At 40.2% G+C, this 18505-nt stretch overlaps 3 protein-coding genes and 1 long non-coding RNA gene across 9 annotated transcripts in view; 2 read left to right on the forward strand and 2 right to left on the reverse strand.

Moving 5' to 3' along the window:
- Positions 1 to 2173: 2173 nt before the first annotated feature.
- On the reverse strand, positions 2174 to 10399 carry sh2d7 (SH2 domain containing 7). Of its 2 annotated transcripts, XM_088372263.1 has the most exons (7): positions 10329 to 10399; positions 8621 to 8774; positions 5775 to 5864; positions 5242 to 5407; positions 3305 to 3547; positions 2419 to 3027; positions 2174 to 2338 (listed from the first exon to the last, which is right to left on the reverse strand). In XM_088372263.1, the coding sequence occupies exons 1-7, from the start codon at positions 10363 to 10365 to the stop codon at positions 2297 to 2299; spliced, it is 1341 nt and encodes a 446-aa protein (XP_088228389.1). In that variant the 5' UTR covers positions 10366 to 10399; the 3' UTR covers positions 2174 to 2296. The 2 variants fall into 2 exon arrangements, with proteins under 2 accessions (XP_088228389.1, XP_088228390.1); XM_088372264.1 differs by lacking the exon at positions 10329 to 10399 and having other exon boundaries at positions 8621 to 8814.
- dapk2a (death-associated protein kinase 2a) lies at positions 9510 to 14458 on the forward strand. Its single transcript, XM_088372262.1, has 8 exons — positions 9510 to 9889; positions 11368 to 11589; positions 12016 to 12154; positions 12717 to 12846; positions 12933 to 13008; positions 13334 to 13486; positions 13572 to 13617; positions 13737 to 14458. Exons 1-8 carry the CDS (start codon positions 9828 to 9830, stop codon positions 14388 to 14390), a joined length of 1482 nt encoding a protein of 493 aa, XP_088228388.1. The 5' UTR covers positions 9510 to 9827; the 3' UTR covers positions 14391 to 14458.
- LOC148400174 (uncharacterized) lies at positions 13177 to 16782 on the reverse strand. Its single transcript, XR_015857793.1, has 3 exons — positions 16021 to 16782; positions 15435 to 15574; positions 13177 to 14326 (listed from the first exon to the last, which is right to left on the reverse strand). It is a non-coding gene; the product is annotated as an uncharacterized LOC148400174 (long non-coding RNA).
- herc1 (HECT and RLD domain containing E3 ubiquitin protein ligase family member 1) overlaps positions 16411 to 18505 on the forward strand; it is an 88540-nt gene continuing 86445 nt past the window's right edge. For 4 of the 5 annotated variants that reach the window (XM_088372257.1, XM_088372260.1, XM_088372259.1 and 1 more), the window contains exon 1: positions 16411 to 16613. The gene's annotated coding sequence lies outside the window, so the exon portion shown is untranslated. Of the gene's footprint in view, positions 16614 to 16983; positions 17401 to 18505 lie in introns of those variants that run through there. The other variant, XM_088372258.1, reaches the window with a different exon arrangement.

Here is an 18505-nt window from a genome sequence, read left to right on the forward strand (position 1 = left end):
CGGATCACCGGGGCCCCCCTCAATGAATTGTATTTGAGACTCACAATAATTTGATCCTTCAAAAATCTCTTCAGAAAAAATTCACAGTGAACTCAATCTTAAAAATATAATATATTTATAAAATTGTAATATTTTTATATTTTAATCCATTATAGAATATATTAGACTCATCTTTAAAATGGGAGCCTAAGATCAGCTTTGAGAACAGTTGTAAATTTGTTTTGTATATGTGAAGCCCTTTGAGACTGCTTGTGATTTAGGGCTATATAAATAAACTTGACTTGACTTAATTGTTAGATCAGGGACTAGTATATGATAGCATCCAGGTTAGTGGTGCCCGACTGAGCTTTGATCATAAAATAATGAAGCCTGGAACCGAATGGTTGTTTGACAATTAGAAGACATCGTGAATGACAAATGGTGAGCAGCAGAGTGGCGCAGCGGGAGCGTCCCGGGCCCATAACCATCCTCTGCTAAAGTAAAATTACAGAACTCTCTCATCATTTTAAGTTGGAGAACTTGCATAACCAGTGGCTGGCTAAATAATTTTCTACCCATTTGTATATACTGCTGGAAAAAATAATTGCAAGACTTAGTCACGTGACAACAAGCCTCGGTCTCCCCTAAATGATGGAGACATACACAAAGTCGGTCGTTATTGTTAAAAGGGTCAAACAAACTTGTCCAAATATTTTGTCCAATTGCTACCAAATTTGAACCGCAGGGATGGTTACTAACTGCAATGCAAAAATAGCATTTGAAGGAGTTTTTATTATCATGACAAAGCAAATTGCCTCCCCATAAAACGCTAAGATTTCAATTCCACAATGTCAGAGTTTGAGCAACTGTGTGCAATGAAGGTCAAATCACACCCTGAAGAGATTCACATGTGTTTTTTACCAACTGACATGTATGGAAGCAATAAGCTGATTTCCTACAATGTGTATACACTAGCATTAAGTTCTCAATCTGGTATACCTCTCAACATTTGTATCCTCTCAACATAGCTTTGGATCTGAGGGCACAAAGACCCGAAATTGCCCATAAAATAGCTATTTGAGCACTGTGATTTGACTGGTGCCCATTCAAAGGTGTACATTTTTCTCACCCAGTCAGCTGGGAATAGTCTCACTAGAGTTCATTCGTGACCCTAATGAGGACAAGCCCTAATGTACATGTAATTAAATGGGCACATGGATAGTCATATAAAATGTCTGGTATCTTATGATGGTTCTTCTCTAGTGTGTTAGTGCCGCTGAGTGGCAATGAATGGACCATTAGAAGATCAAATTTATACAATGCTTGATTTGGTACGAACAGGAAACAAATGGGATGTGTGTGAGATCAATACAGTTTTCTGTTATTACATTTTTTTGCGTTCTTAAATATGGGAATATTTCACTTACTCCTGTTGTGCAACATAGGTTTTTCAACAAATTTCAATAAAGACTCTTAAGTTGCCTATAGCTGTGAATGGTTGTCGCTATTTGTTAGTTTTCTGACTGGTGGTCATTCCAAGGTGTACCCCACCTTTGGTACAGATTATGGCTGGATGGACATTATGAGTGGTATTAGTTTCATTCTGTTTCATCCTATTATTTTGTCTAAATTGGTATAGTGATCCCTCGCTACTTCGCGGTTAATTTATCGTGGCTTCACTGCATCGTAGATTTTTTACAGCCAAAAAAAGTTCTTATAATAAGAGTTCTAAAAACTTTGCAGTGTTGTACTTTGTTATAAAAGAAGTTGCTATAATAAAAGACTTCTGAAAACATATTTAAAGTATTGTACCTTGTTATGAAAAGTTGTTATAATAATAGTCCTAAAATCATATTTAAAGTATTTATACTTTAGCTACATCTACATATACAGCTACAAAATGGTAAGTGGTAACTTGTGACCGCTAGAGGTCCCTGTTTAACCAAGGTTATGTCACATCTACATATTACACACACCCACACGCACACACATGCAGACCCACGCACACACATACACGCGCGCGCGCACACACACGTGTAATATTTATATTTTCAACAATTATGCAATATTTTCTGTATGTTATTTATACTATTAATTTATTATTTACATGTTTGAAACTATTATTTAATGTTGTAACAATACATAACATATGCACTTAAATGGTTTCATATATATTTATTGACACACAAAAAATGTACAGATCAGAGAGTGACCCTACTTCGCGGTTTTCACTTATCGCGGGGTGGTTTTGGAACCAATTATCTGTGATAAATGAGGGATTACTGTATTTTCACTCCAGACGTCCCTCATGCCAGCTTTATTTCTTCATATCAGGGAGAAATTTCTTCCATTTTATATTCTGGAAATGAAAAACATGCAAATGCTCATATTTCATGGTGTCTATCATGTCAACTTTTCTGCTTTTCATAACTGACTTACATTTTTTCCCCATGTAGATTTGGACTGCTTGGTCTTTATGTCATCAAACGACTCATAAGTGTTTCCCTGGTTTTCAGTGGACTTGCCGGGGACCTGCTCATAGTTGGCGTTAGGGAAGGTGACAATTGCTGGCTCTTGCTGAATCTCAGCATAAATGGTGGCTCTCAGAGGGCCTGAACTCCATTCAGGTCTTTCAGAGGTATAGTACAGTGGGTTGGCACTAAACAATTCAAGATCATCCCTCTGTCTCAAAGACACTGTGGGGTCATGAAGAGAATATGTGTGGCATGTTACCCTCTTGGCAGTGGCGTGGGATTGAGATGCTGAGACTGTGAATGATTGACTGTCAAACTGGTTTGAATAGGTCTCCTCTTGCTGATCCAGTTTATTTTTGTTTAGCATTGGCACAGATTTGCTTCTGCTACCCACAGGCGTCTGCTGAGAGTGAGCCACATGGCCACCAGGATAGCTTGCGTTGGTGGTTAAAAGTGAAGTCTGACCGGTTATCGAGCTTGTATTCTCCCTGAGTCTTTCTGCTCTGTTCATATCAAAAAAAGATCCACTAAGAGAGAATGCCAGTGGAACACCCCTTTTTGGAACAGCAGGAGTCTGGAAGAAATCATGTCAAAACATGTTGTCACTGAGATCAGAAGTTTGTGTTTGTGCTATTTTAAAGTCTTTGGGCTCTGTTTTAGTGACCGTCTTAACTGCTGCGCAGCACATGGCGTAACACTGCACAGAGCTAGGTTACACCCAATGTTGGCCATTTCTGCAAGTGGGAGGGCTCAATTATGGCCGCAGTTATGGAGACATGTCTACTAAATTGGCAATCTTATATAAACTCGTGTAAAAAAACAGGATCAGTGTGTTTGTGCGTGTTTCATACCTGAGACAGGGAGAGGGAGTCTACAGACACGGTTGCAGTCAATTTTCTATTTCTGGATTTAGGTGGCAGTGCAGGTGGCTGAAATATGGTGCATACACCACCAGTTTGTTCCTGGATCTTTTGAATGTTTTCAGCACCGCTCTTCTCATTTGGGTCCCACAGACTCCGCAAAGCCTGGACATTTACTGCTGATTCCCCTTTGCTGTTGTAATTCACCACATCATACAGTTCACCTGCATTTGACTGGAAACAACAACAATGCACCATATTAGCTTTTTAGTTGGTACTTGAAGTCAACACCAAACCTTTCTTTATAATAATATGCCCTGAGCAGCCAAAATGGTTGAAACACACTATTCTGATTAATATTTCATTTGTGAAATATGAATTAAACAGGCTAAATCCACCTGTTTTTATCCACCTCAAGGGGCAGCCATTTTGCTACTTGCTGTCGACTGAAAATGAATCACAGTTGCTAGGTCTCAGGTCACACACAATCAAGGCTCAGCAGTTTTCTGAAGCTGAGCCGATGTAGGTACCACATCCACTCAGGTGTTCAGATCAGCTCGGGGGCCTAAGACTTTTGATGATGTCACAGTTTTTGCGAAGAAAACTTCTAAAACCAATTCTAGATCATTTAATTCATGATGTGCAGTCTGGGATTGTTCATCTATTAGACCAAATTAGTTCTATTATTCTTGTTTGAAAAAAAAACCCATCATCATTGTGGTATTATATTTAATCAGGCAATCAGGCAATCTCCTACCATCATATCAAAACGTCTAACTTACAACCCACGCCACATGAAAGAATCTCATTGCAAACTGACACTACCAGCTGTGGCTGTAAATGTTAAATTTTCTTTTAAAACATCAAAAGCATCAATAAATCAAATAATCTGCAATCTCATGTCCACAAAATAGACCACCCACACGCTTAAACGTTAAAACGTCCTTCGAGCCCACAGATGTCAAACTCAAGGCCTGGGGGGCCAGATACGGGCCGCCACATCATTCTATGTGGCCTGCGAAGACAAATTGTGCATCAAATTCGTGTGTCATTGCTAGAATTGCAAATTGTCTTCACTTTTAATAATATCTTCTTTTTTTCAAATATTTGACCAGTTTTTACTCGTCTGATTTGAAAATTAGTTATTTGTCAGTTTGTTTTGTAGCTTTTGCTGTATATAATATGAGGTGCTCATACATTTATTTGGGTTGACACTCATAATGGCCCTCCGAAAGAAACTATGCGGCCTGCGAAAAAAATGAGTTTGACACCCCTGTTCTAGCCAGTCATATAGCGTGATGTCATCAAAAGACTAAGGCAGCTGAGTTGATCCGAACACCCCAGTAGATGTGGTACCGACACCAGAATTGATTTTGACCTTGAGACCTAGCAACTGTGATGTCATTTTCAGTCAAATGCAAGTGGCAAAATGGCCACCCCTACAGATGGATAAAAATGGCCCAGGTGAATTTTGCTCCTTAACTCATATCAGGTGCAATATTCATCAGAATGATGTGTTTAGACTAGCACACAACATATAATTGTAATTTTTATTGTAAGTTTTTTAATGAAATTTTAGGGTTGACTTTCCATTTACATTGGTTTCATAAACCAAAAAAAGTCAAATACAACAGTCAGTTTGATAAATGTATGTTTTATTATAGGAGTGTGATTTTTTTTTTTATGTTCCAGAGATGGCAGTTTGCATCGCAAAAAATTAATGCTGATTTGTCTTATTTGAAATGACTACATGGCTCTTCGTTTATTTCATGGTTTCAAAATAACCCTGCAGTGGGATATTTACAGCAATTTATCAGTGGACAAAACTAATAGATCATTTTAAGGCCTTGCAAACAAGCATCATTCTATTTGTGCAGCAACAATCATTCACATACCAGAGGACTGAAAACTGGTCTCAAACACCTCACCTCATAACAGCTGGATGTCAAGTATTCTCCAAATGGCTGGATGGGGCTGATTTTGTAATGATCTATCAGGTCAGCGATGCAGGAAAAAGTGTGACAGTCACCTGATATGAAAAAAAGTTCCTCTTGGTTTTGAGTTATAACAAAATGGCGGCACCTGTCAAGGCCCCTGTAGAGGAAATGCACAACTCATTGTTTTTGCTAAAATAATTATTACTATTCTTGCTAGTTTCTGCACAATGAATTGACAGACAACACATGAAAATATTGTTGAACATCTCAGTGAAAACTTTTATGACTACAAAAAATGGGACCAAATCCATATAACTTCCCAATGGCATAAAAATGAGGTGTGACAAATTGCATACATCCACAGGCAGTATCTTTGCAATAACTGAATTGAAAGTCACTTTTTGAAGGGTCGAAGGGCAACTGTAATCATAAAAAGAGAGTTGTAGTGGTCTGTGCTGTTCTAATTTCATTGATTTATTGTACCCCCAAGCAAAACTCATTAAATTCTCTCTTCTACTCCTTACTTGTAGGAAAGGATGTAGCCAATGGCTTTATCACTGAGGCGGATGAGAAAAGATCCCAGAACTTTATCTCCCAGGAGATCCTCTGCATGCCTGTGACAGGGAAGCCGACAACAAACATCAGAAGCATCTCAGCTGAGTTTTATTGTAACTGAGTAAACAATTATCACTGTGAATCTTTCAGCTTAATCCCAGTTGCCAACAGACACTTATTGGTGACTTTATGGAGCCTTATTTTCTTTTCATGGTTGGCCACATGCAAAGGCTTTAGTAAAACTCTCAGCATGCTACATGCCCAAAATGCCCAATTGACAGTATCAAATACCAATACATGTATTTCCTGACATTAATAGTATGACAGTGGACATGCTGAGGTGATGCATCTTTTTAAAATGCTACCAGACTATAGGAAGGGTTTGATTGGTCATCCATTGGTTCTTCTGGAGACTTTGTTGACATGTTCACACAAAGTATGTGAATGTGAGAGTGATGTAGTATTTTCTAGTCACCAGGGGGGTATTCCAGAAAGCAGGTTCGAAATACTCTGAGTCTATCCCTGAACTCTAAGTTGACTTACTCTGAGATGGGAGACTGAGTATTCGGTTCCAGAAAAGCTGATCTGAGTTAGTTATATCAACTCTGAGTATGTTAACCTACAGTTAAGCACGTGCACAACCACTATAAAAAGCCATCATCAATAGAGCCCCGATACCACGAGTCACTATGACAACTGAGGAAAAACAGATCACCTTTTACCACAATGGCGTTGGAGGTCCTTATGCAAGCCTATGGCTAATACGAACATATTTGTCGCCGCAAATCTAATGCGGATGCAACAGCGAAGGAGAGAGAGACGTCATGGGAGGAAATTGCTGCCCGATGCGCACGTTTGAATGTACTATTTCAGTGATGTAACATCTATCCATAAGATCGTAGCATCGCCTATAGTTATTAATTTAATTACGAATGAAATCTGATTTTGGGCGGCTCGGTGTCGACCTGGTTAACATGTCCGCCTCACAGTTAGGAGGGTGACGGTTCGATTCCACCTCCGACCCTCCCTGTGTGGAGTTTGCATGTTCTCCCCGTGCCTGCATGGGTTATCTCCAGGCACTCCGGTTTCCTCCCACATCCCAAAAACATGCTTGGTAGGTCAATTGAGCACTCCAAATTTCAAATATATTTGAGTGCGAGTGCGGATGGTTGTTCGTCTCTATGTGCCCTGCGATTGGCTGGCAACCGGTTCAGGGTGTCCCCCGCCTACTGCCCGATGACTGGTGGGATCGGCTCCAGCACGCCTGCGACCCCTGTGGGGACAAGCGGTATAGAAAATTGATGGATCGATGAAATCTGATTTTCATATAGGTGCAATCCAACAGGAGAAAAAATAACTTGGAAGCAGCTCAAAATAAAACAAAAACATTAGTCAAAAAGGTAAGGCATGTTTTACTAGGCTGTGATTGCACCTCTTTGATTTTAATTTAATCATTTCAAGTGGACTTACGCTACTAAACAAAGTCAGCATTAATGTAAACTAAAATATCAATTCAGTGGCTACTTCAAATAATTTAAACCCCAAACTAAATGTTTTCCAATGTCCTCTCAGTTAATTCTACACTTTGTAGATTAACACAAATGCATTTATGTTTTATACCTATTGTAGTCATTTAAAATGTGATGCTGTAGCCTACACCAACACTCAATAAAATACTATTTTAAAGCAAACACTGAGTTCTGGTCAGACAACAGAAAAAAAGTAATGCTCTGCATCCTCGATATTATAAAGAAAACGCCATTTGTAAAAAATACATAGTGCTATGCATAAAGTTTGCTCTGATGTGAGTGCTCGTCCGCGGTGTGCGGGAATCGAACTCAAGGTACCTGCACACAAGACAAGCGAGTGTACCAAAACACCATGAGGCATTCCACCGCCAGAGGTTATTGAGATAAATTATACTGTTCATAGAAAAGCAGTAGCCTTCAAAAAGATATTCTTCTATATAAATTATAAAACGTCTAATCTGGGTCGGAAGATTCTCTCGCGACGTAAAGTGCTTCGAATTATTACAGCTTCGATGTCAATCGAATTTCGAATGAAGAGCCAATCTATGATTAACCACTTTCTTTGTGAGGGAGGAGACAGTATGAAACCCTGAGTCTCTTATATGTAGTAAACCTGCCAACAAGCAGGTTATGTTCACTGAGTTACCTCTCCTTCTGGAACACACAACTCAGAGTTTCCTTCATTTCATAGTTAACTTACTCAGAGTTTTCACATTATCCGCTTTCTGGAATACCCCTCTGGTGTAACTCCTTGCTATTTGTTTACATACATCATAGATTACATATACACACCCATTGCACTAGAGCAGGGGTCACCAATGTGGTGCCCACAGGCACCTGCTCGCCACCAAGAACCATATGAGTAGCCTGTGACCTGCTCTAGAAATCACTTGAAAATGACAATGACAGATTTATGAAAATAATATTATGCATATTATGTTTACAGGTATTTGATTCTTAATTATTGTGGGTAATCATGCACATGTCAAGCATACATGTTAGCAGATATTGTTAAGATGTTCGTTATGATCAAAGTCAAAGTCTCCTTTATTGTCAATCCCTCTGCATGTCAAGACACACAAAGAGATCGAAATAACGTTTCTCACTATCCCAGGGTGACAAGACAGAGTTCACAACGCACATACAAGTAAACAACACAGGAAAAATAAAACAAGAAGATGAACATGTAAGAGTGATAGCACGCTAGCCGCTCCTGATGCACATATGGGCGATACTGGAACAGTACAATCTATTCCATGCTGTGAAAAGGAATCATTGGTTCTTACTTTCTTCCTGTGAATCCTTGAAACCAGTCAGGAAAGTTTCCATTTTGTAGTATGATCTGTGCCTGTGTCCCAATGAACCATTGAAGCACTAGCTCCTTCAGGCCTCCTTCAGCTGAGTCCAGATGTACATCAATACATGATTTTGTCTCCATTCCTACACGTTTGTCATGAAACCAACACGCAGATGTGCATTAGTGAATGAATGCTCCCTGCATGGGTCAGCGCTCAAAAGAAAGGACAGGCACTCATTTGACTATAAAACAACTACCGTGTGGTTTCAACAATGGTATTGTTTGACTTTATTATCACTCAGCTGCCTTTCACTGGTTATCTGTGTTCCGTGTCCATGGTGCTTGCACGGTGGGCAGAAAATACAGTACAGTTCTTAGTCATGTCGTTTGTTTGTGTGTGCGTGCGTGTGTGTGCGCGTGCGTGTGTGCATGCAAGAACACAACACAGACTCATAGTAGAATTACAAAACAAATTATCATTGCCAACGACTCTTTGGAAAAACGTAATGAGACATATTGCGTTCATACATTTGCGTAAACCTGTCCTGTTAAAGTTTTACAAGTCTGCACACTACACTGCAGCTCAGTGGCCTAGTGGTAGAGTGTCTACACTGAGACTGGATGGTTGTGGGTTCAAACCCCGGCCGGGTCATACCAAAGACTATAAAAATGGGACCCATTGCCTCCCTGCTTGGCACTCAGCATTAAGGGTTGGAATTGGGGGGTGAGATCACCAAATGATTCCCGAGCGCGGCACCGCTGCTGCTCACTGCTCCCCTCTCCCCCAGGGGATGGATCAAAATCACACGGGGATGGGTTAAATGCAGATGAGAAATTTCACCACACCCAGATGTGTGTGTGACGATCATTGGGACTTTAACTTTAATTTGCAAGTTGCATGTGTCTGTAACGGGACCACACTCGGTGTCATGACATAGTAGAGAGCGATCAAGAGCCCCCCACAGGGCACACTGAGTTCACAATTGAGACTATTTTTAACTCTGCAAGACATTTTCCCCCTGAACACCACTGCCTTGTCTATACTCGCGTTGTGCATGGAAAAAGAGACAGCCACAGCACAGAATTTCAAGGGGACTAGATTTACCAGTTTCACCGATTATATGAAACACGAGGCCATGCGTGCTCGTGTTTACAAGGATCAACTGCGCTTTTAAACAAACGTTAGTGCTTTAAACATGGATATTTTCAAGCAAAAGAAGGTTGAAGATTTTTATGAAATCGGGGAAGAGTTGGGAAGGTACTGTACGTGCTAACCTCTTTTGCATGAGTAAACATAAGTGTGTCTGTTTAATTAATTTTTGCTCCTTTTGGTACGCGCATAATATTGCCTGACGTAACGGCAGGTCTGCTCCTCGATTTATGTCGGCGTTCCAAACGGCAGCGACGTAAATTGATTTTGTGAATGTAAGTCGGAACTGGCCGTGTTGTCTATCCCTTGCCTACACAATCGCAATAGTGAAGCGATTGTGAAACTGGTAGAATAAATGTTTTTGGGAAAACAGTATTGGCAGTAAATACGATATAAAAACATTCAAATGAAAACACTCAAATAAGAAGCCTATAGTAACTAAGTTGTCTTTTTTTGGCATGGAAAATGATGCTGTTTTTTTGCCCCCCCCCCCCCCCCCCCCCCTAAATATTAGTGTTGTTTGACGAAATAGAAACTGTTTTACTACCGTATCGAATCCGTATCGAAACGCACAAGTCTAACATTGGGTTGGCAGGTGACAGGAGACAACTGCTTGACATGTCAGGCTGCTTTTTAAAGGAGTGCTCTATCTTTAGATGCACACTTTCTTTGCTGTCAGACTGGCTGCAGATAGGGAAGGGCGTTCACTTGCAACCACTCAGGTCAACTAATGAATAAAAAATTGTACACGCAGTGGCTACTAAAAGAATTACAAAACAAAAGCCCTCACCGTCAGATCATTAAATGTGTGATTAAACAATTACTAATTGGGGTAAATCAATTGATTTCTTCAACTGCTTATCCAGGGTCACGGGCTGGCTCTGAGTGACAGGAATTAAAAGTACAGTGGCCCCCTGCCATTCACTTGATCGATTGTGAATATTAAACTTCCAATGCGACGTCACGAGAGGTAAAGCACGTCAAGGTGTTCAATTGGCACTGAATGTTTAACAGAAAACATGACTAAATAAAAGAGTTTCTTCCTTTCTATGTAGCTGGGTGCTTAAAACAGAAATCCAACAAGGGGCCAACAGGGTTAATTGTTACAACAAATCTTCCAACAAAAAGTCTTTCTATTGTGTAAGTGAAAAATAACGTTCCTCATTAATTTATCCATTCACCCATTTTCTGTACCGCTTGTCCCCACGGGGGTCGCGGACATGTTGGAGCCTATCCCAGCAGTAGACGGGGGACACCCTGAACCGATTGCCAGCCAATTGCAGGGCACACCGAGACGAACAACCATCCGCACTCACACTCACACCTAAGGGCAATTTGGAGTGCCCAATCGGCCTACCAAGCATGTTTTTGGGATGTGGGAGGAAACCGGAGTGCCCGGAGAAAACCCACGTGGGCACGAGGAGAACATGCAGACTCCACACAGGGCGGGCCGGAGGTGGAATTGAACCCACACCCTTCTTCTGTGAGGCGGACGTGCTAACCAGTGCGCCACCAAGCCGCCGCCAGCTAATACATGTGAAAGCAAATTAATGAAAATATTCTTTTGTTTACTTTTTGTGTTTTAGTGGACAGTTTGCCATCGTAAAGCAATGCAGAGAGAAAAATACAGGACAGGAATTTGCAGCCAAGTTCATCAAAAAGCGTCAAAGTATTGCCAGCTCGCGGGGAGTTCGGCTGGAGGAGATCCAACGCGAGGTAGCAATTCTTCAGCAGATTCAGCACCAAAATATTGTCACTCTACACGATGTCTACGAGAATCGTACTGATGTGGTTCTCATTCTGGAGTTGTGAGTGACTAATTCAATACTTTTTCCAATATATTGTTAATTTTTCTGGAAATTGTTCATTTAATATGCATTCAAGCAATTAATTAAACTTTGTGGTTATGTCAAATACACAAAGATATTATCATGGCCTTATGGAGATAGCAGCTTTTTTTTACATTTAGACAGACATTTCGAAATATTGTAATGATAAAGATGTACTCCATAAGCCAATGCTTCTCAACTATCTTCTGTTACGTCAGCGTGACATCACAATGTGAGGAACCGGTAACGTTTTGGATTTGGGCGGGGCTGGTGCTTGTAGAGGAGGAATGATAGAATGCTTCAAGTTTGGCGAATAAAGGAAAGCAGGTGTTTTTGGTTAGGAATTAGTATGATAACATGGATCAAAAAAAATATTTAGTATGTCTGTAATGGTCTGTATTCCAGGGTCTCTGGGGGTGAGCTGTTTCACTTCTTAGCCCAGAAGGAGTCTCTAAGCGAGGACGAGGCAACCCAGTTCATCAAGCAAATTCTCGAGGGGGTAAACTACCTCCACTCCAGAAAAATAGCCCACTTTGATCTCAAGGTTTGCCCTGAAAAGATTACCATAAAATTTATACTATTCATATCTTTATACTATTAATCGACTGCAATTAGTTAGTACTTTTAGGAGACAAGACATTACAATATGTTAAACTGAGAAGCTGTATCCTGGTATTTACTATTAGCATAGCGAGCATTAAAGATAAAGAACTGGGACAATATCTAACACTTTCATTTCCACTCAATTCTGGCTTTCTTTTCTTTGCTTCACTTCCCTCCTCACCATCACTAGACCACTTTGCTGATTTTTTAAAGGGATTCCTCTGAAGATGTTTGCTGCAATTATTTAAGGCAATATTTTTTATTTTCCGGGAAAAATATATCCTCTCACCTCCAGAAATGACGAATCCACTAGGATGTTGTTCACTGACATTGCCTCGAGTGGCAATCCTCGGCAAATCCTCCCCACAACGTATAGTTCTGCCTTAATGCTGTGCTTTTTTTTTAACTAATCCAAACCTTTTTAATATTGAGTATTTAGTACTGTACAGTACAAAATACTGAAGTAGTGTAACTTAATGAATTTGTCATTTGTTTTTCTATAGCCTGAAAATATAATGCTGCTAGATAAGAATGTGCCATTGCCAAGGATTAAACTCATTGATTTCGGTCTTGCTCACAAAATTGAAGCTGGAGTGGAATTCAAAAATATCTTTGGAACACCCGAGTTTGTTGGTAAGACTGTTTATCTGCTCGATTGTCTTGACCAGAATGCTCTGTTCTGCTACTTTAGCTGTTTGTATCATTTTGTTTTTCTAAAGCACCCGAGATTGTCAACTATGAGCCGTTGGGTTTGGAAGCAGACATGTGGAGCATTGGAGTCATAACCTACATCCTGCAAGTGAACTGTGTTATGTTATGTTGCTTATAGTTCACCACCTGCGGATTCCCATATTTGTGTTTTTTTTTTTAATTAATCAATTTTGTTGTTATTTTTCAGAATTTTCCCCTCTATTTTCGTAGAATATTTATCAGTGTTTTTTGAACAATTTCTGGGGCGATTTTCCCAATGCATTTCAATAAGCATCAATTATACTACGGGCCAGCCCGGTTCCTTTCCTCCGTGATTAGCCGGGGTCGACTGTACTGTAATTCATTTCACACATTGTTTCCCTTAAACAGAAAAAAACTAAGTGAACCTGTTTGTTTCATATTCTTTCAGATTAAGTGGTGCTTCTCCTTTCCTTGGGGAGACAAAACAGGACACACTAAAGAACATTTCAGCCATAAACTATGAGTTTGATGAGGAGTTCTTCTGCAACACCAGTGAACTGGCCAAAAATTTCATCAGTCACTTGCTAGAGCGGGACAAAAAGTAAGTGCTTGGCTAATAATGTCCTAGGCAGACTGTAGGAACTTCAATTCCAATGATTTTAGAAAGCTGTATTTTTTCATTCAAGGAAAAGACTGACAATTCAAAATGCACTTAATCACCCATGGATCAAGGTACTGTGAAATGCTAAGTTTACATTTTTTGATAATTGCTTGTAATTGATTCCATGTTTATGTAGAAATGGCATCTTCTATGAGGGCCTAATCAAACATCTTTTCTTTGAACCCTGAAGTCAAATGAGCGCAAGGAGGAAAATAAAGGCCAAGAGATGCAGATACGAGAGAGACGCCAGCTCAAGACCAAGCGTCTGAAAGAGTACACTATTAAGTCCCATTCAAGCATGCCACCTAACAACACTTATGTAAACTTTGAGCGCTTTGCTCAGGTGGTGGAGGACATTGATCAAATGGAACGGTCGTTCATGAGCTTGGCAGCATCCCATGATTCTCTGCAAGAAGATATTGATGCCATGGTCTCTATATACAATGAGAAAGAGGCCTGGTACAAGGAAGAAAGCGAAGAAGTGCGCCACGAGCTCTCGCAAATCCGCTACGAGTTCCGTAAGGTGGAGTCCTTGAAGAGAAGTCTGCAGGATGAGATGCAGTCTTTTAGCTCCAGCCTCAGTGGTATCAGCAGCCGCTACCAGGAGAGACAGAATCACTTTGATGCGCTCAACAGGGAGCTCAGCAATGAGCTGACGTGGTTGCAGGAGGTGATTGGTTCATATCCCACCGATGGGTGTGGTGGTTGCCCCAATGGTGACTTCACCACTGTCTTCAGCAATGAGGTCAATGAAGCCCTGAAAGATTTGCTGAACCGGCCCTGTGGAGGAGAGTTACTCTCTGGGATCAATCTGGATATAACCGAAACTGGGCAACAAAGATAGATGAGCGTTCTTTTGAGTTAAAATGTTTCTGTATGTGCGTACAATAAATGTATGATGGTATCCTGGTACACTGGATATGATTGCTTCCCTCCAGAAGAACTCTCATACACTTTCCAAATACTGTAAGAAAATAAATGCCTTGAAACTGAGCCTCCATTACATTTTGCTTGCTGTTATTGAAACTTGATTTCCCTCCCCCCCTTATTTCTTGGCAGCCCCTAAATCTGGCATGACAGGAATTCACCAAAATGAAAAATATTTTGTGGCAGAGGTGACATATTCCTATCTTAAGAAGGCAAACTGTGTAAAGCTACGTGTATCTAATGACATCGGATTCGAGAGATGAATAAAATTAATTCAGTCATTCATCATCCAAACTGCTTATCCTCACGAGGGTCGAAAATTTAAAATCAGGATGTAGCCAGTTGAGATAATTTCCATTTTTTATGGATTGATTCGACTAAAATTCCATGTCCACAGTTGCAGTGCATTCAAGAACCTTGGGTTGAATTTTTCGGTAAATAAATAAATGTTGGCCTAATTAATTACAAATTATTGTCGTCGTCCCTGGTTGTCTAGTGGTTAGGATTTGGTGCTCTCATCGCTGTGGCCTGGGTTCGATTCCTGGACAGGGACTGAAACCTTTCTTGAATTTCCCCTCTGGGATCAATAAAGTATCATGATTATCTTCATCATAGAGCTCAAACCCGGGGGGCCAGGCGTGGCCCACGTCGACAAATTGTGCATCAACTTCATGTAGCAATAATAAAATTATAAATTATCTTCAGTTTTAAGAAATTGAAGCTTTCCGACATGAAGACGCTATTACATAGAGCAGTGGTTCTTAATCTTGTTGAAGTTACCGAACCCCACCAGTGCCATATGCGCATTCACCGAACACCTCTTTAGTGAAATTTTTTTTTTTTTTCATATTTAAGACATAGTTGTTTTTTACTGGTGCACAAAATGAGCCGTGCATTAACATCACCTTGTTCAAAGAACAAAACAACACAATGCATGAACTCACAACAAATGACATACTACCTGCAAATCAGTGTAACTTCTGCTGTTGCCTTTGAGACCAGTTCAGATATGCGTCATCACGAATTTACACGACATTCAGGTGTGTTCGGATCTCCGCAGTGGAGAATCTGCTGAACCCCTGAGACCGACTCACTGAACTCCTAGGGTTCGATCGAATCCAGGTTAGAATACACTGACATAGAAACACTCTCAGATTTCACTGAAGGCTGAACCTAACAAAGATAAGAACTCATTGTTTCTGGGATCAATCATTGTCATGGTGTAATGAAATGAAAATGTAAAACATTCAAAATCAAACAAAAACAAACCAAAGTAAAACGTAGCAAATAAATTGCGAAGATAATGTAAAACATTCAAAATCAAACAAAATCAAACCAAAGTAAAACGTAGCAAATAAATTGCGAAGATGTTTATCATTGTCATTGTGCTTTTCAGATGTGATTTTAATAAATGTTGCGCCATCAACTGCTTATGTAAAATGCTCATTGTGATTGACTGTTAACGACCAAATCTTGCAAAACCTCATAAACAAAACGCCTGCTCTGGTGACGTTACGTCATCTGATGTGAAGTCGGTTGAAACTTACTAAAAACTGCAATGCCCCCCCCAAAATGCCGGCCCACCGACACGATATGTCCGAGGGCCAGTCCAGCCCTGATTGTGGGAGTAAACTGGAGTAAGCACAGGAGGTGCATTTGTTTTTCTGTTGCTATAGTAATTCCAATAAATAAAATTTGACAGTATACATCTTTATTGTAGACTACAATACTATACGACCTTAACTATTGCTAGTATTTGTATTTTCTGAATGAGTGAGCCCACAGCACATAGTCATGTTGGAAAGTCATCAATCACCCAGCCCCAGGCAAAACTGATCTGGGCAGGGTGAGATGGGGAGTTGGGCTCCCACGCGTCTACGTCACACTCCTGGGCTGGGGCTCGGTGGGGCTGGGGCTCTCTCTGTGTGGGTCTGAGGAGCGGTCGTCTGCTCCGCCGCACTCACTGCAGCGGAAGAGGCGGGTAGAAGGCATGGACATGCATGCATTGCCCTGTCTCTGTGCTCAGAAGCGTTTTTAAATCCTGCGGAGATTACTTGAACTCTTCATGTTGACAATATGACTCCGTTCCATATTCCCTCTTAAACACAACAATAGAGGAGACCTTTGACAGTTTTTGATGGTAAGCGAGCGTTTATCCCTGCTAACTATAAAGCGTAGCCAGTATGCTAACCTGCTATGAGACTGCAGAAAGCACAACTAATATGGCTGTTTTTTTAATCATTTATTACTAACATGGAATTTTATTTATGTATACTAACTCAATGCACAACTTGTAATTTACGATTCCCTCGTCATACCTGCACATAAGGGTGTTGGCTACCTTTCTCATCGCTGGGGCGATAGTGCTCTACTAGCTCAGTGACGTAAGGAAACTTAGCATATATGATAGCTTACGTAAACATTGGCATTATTTGACAATAGTCTTCCTGGTGGTTCACTCGTAATAAGTAGCAAGTTGACAGTCCTCGCGTAATGACATCCATGTGTTGGTAGTACCTACGTGTCCTGTGTTTATGCTCTCCGTGGTTTATGAAGCTGTTTGTCATAATACAATGTCGAGCATAATACAACAAGAAAGTCAGCAACCCTTTCTCAGTCTGAAAACCACAGCTTTTTTTTCAATAGCTGACCTGTGGCGTCTTTAAGTAACGATAGCCAGGGGTTTACCACACTGGAACCAAATTTTGCGCTAGCATTAGCATGGCCCATTGCTACTGTTAAGTTGACCCCTGCCTTGTTGTTATAATCGCTGTTATAAATACTGGCGTACTCTTATCACCCAAAACACCTAAACTGCTCAAAGCTGTGGCATTGTGTGGAACCTTATCGGTGTGTCATCACAGGGAGTCTCTCAAAGCTAATCGTTTACCTTCACTGTATTTTGAGTACCATAGATATATTTTCAGGTAAATATGATGTCTCCTGCATCGTTTTTTCTGCATCACTTTTGTTAAGAATCGAGAAGTAAAAATTATAAGGGTGATAATATTTACAGTTTTTGGCTGCCGATTAAGGTGTGGATCATTTTCTCTGAGTATTTGCACTGTTGTAAATGTATCTTCTCTGTGTTACACTTAGAGGTTCTATGTGGCGAAGAACTACTGTACATGAAAATACTGCATACTGTCAATGTATGTATGCGAAAAGGGTTGTGAAAGGCTATTTTTTAATTTGCTTCATCATTTCATAATGTCAAATAGTTTCTGTGTGCATGGAATTACAAATTGACTGAGGTGTATCTATAAAACTATCAAATGAAACTTTACCAGTGTCATTCAACAAAGAATGTTTTTAAGTGTGCAAGGATTAAGTGTAAATCCAGCAGTGACTGATTGCATTCATTTTTATAGTGTCCTGAAAAAGCTTTTAGAATTCCCCACGTTTCAGCATAAAATAACTATATATTTTTTTCTGTCCAAAATGACACAGATGAAAAAACAGGACCTGCATTAATGTATAGGTTTTCATATTTTTAATGATGTTTGCATACAATGACAGAAGGGGGGGAGGAATAAATGATTAATATCCGCCCCCCCATTGGAAGCAATAACTTCAACCAGATAACTCGAACCAGATATTAGCAGATCAGCCTGGCACATTGATCAGGATCAATCTTTGACCATTTCTCATTCAGCGTTTTTGCAGTGGGATGTCTGGTATAACTCACTGCCTTGACCTCTCCAGAATGTTTCTTTTGTTCCTCTGAAACCATTCTGAAGTTAATTTACTTGTGTATTTTGGATGATTGTACTGTTGCAACATCCATCCTATTTTTAGCATCAGCTGTCTGACAGGTTGCCTCAAGTTTTTCTGCAAAACATTCTGATAAATTTTTGAAGAAATATTGCCATTAGTGATTGCAAGTTGGCAAGGCCCTGAGTTAGCAAAGCATCCCCAAACCATGATGCGTCCTTCCACTATGCTTGGGATGAGGTTTTGATATTGTTGTGTTGTTCCATTTTTCCTCCACAGGTGACATTGTGTATTCCTCTCAAATTCAATTTTTATTAG

The sequence above is a fragment of the Syngnathus floridae genome, chromosome 3, assembly GCF_059516105.1.
Source record: "Syngnathus floridae isolate MCC-2025c chromosome 3, RoL_Sflo_1.0, whole genome shotgun sequence".
Classification (NCBI taxonomy): domain Eukaryota; kingdom Metazoa; phylum Chordata; class Actinopteri; order Syngnathiformes; family Syngnathidae; genus Syngnathus; species Syngnathus floridae.

Excerpts from the sequence above, each read along its gene's own strand:
- dapk2a (XM_088372262.1), top strand. The coding sequence starts at position 9,828 with ATGGATATTTTCAAGCAAAAGAAGGTTGAAGATTTTTATGAAATCGGG. Across the intron at positions 11,590-12,015 it reads GTGGTTCTCATTCTGGAGTT|GGTCTCTGGGGGTGAGCTGT; the intron begins GTGAGTGACTAA and ends TCTGTATTCCAG. Across the intron at positions 12,847-12,932 it reads TGGAACACCCGAGTTTGTTG|CACCCGAGATTGTCAACTAT; the intron begins GTAAGACTGTTT and ends GTTTTTCTAAAG.
- sh2d7 (XM_088372263.1), bottom strand. The coding sequence starts at position 10,365 with ATGTTAGACTTGTGCGTTTCGATACGGATTCGATACG. Across the intron at positions 5,865-8,620 it reads CAAGGATTCACAGGAAGAAA|GCATGCAGAGGATCTCCTGG; the intron begins GTAAGAACCAAT and ends TCCCTGTCACAG. Across the intron at positions 2,339-2,418 it reads AATCTACATGGGGAAAAAAT|AATATAAAATGGAAGAAATT; the intron begins GTAAGTCAGTTA and ends TTTCATTTCCAG.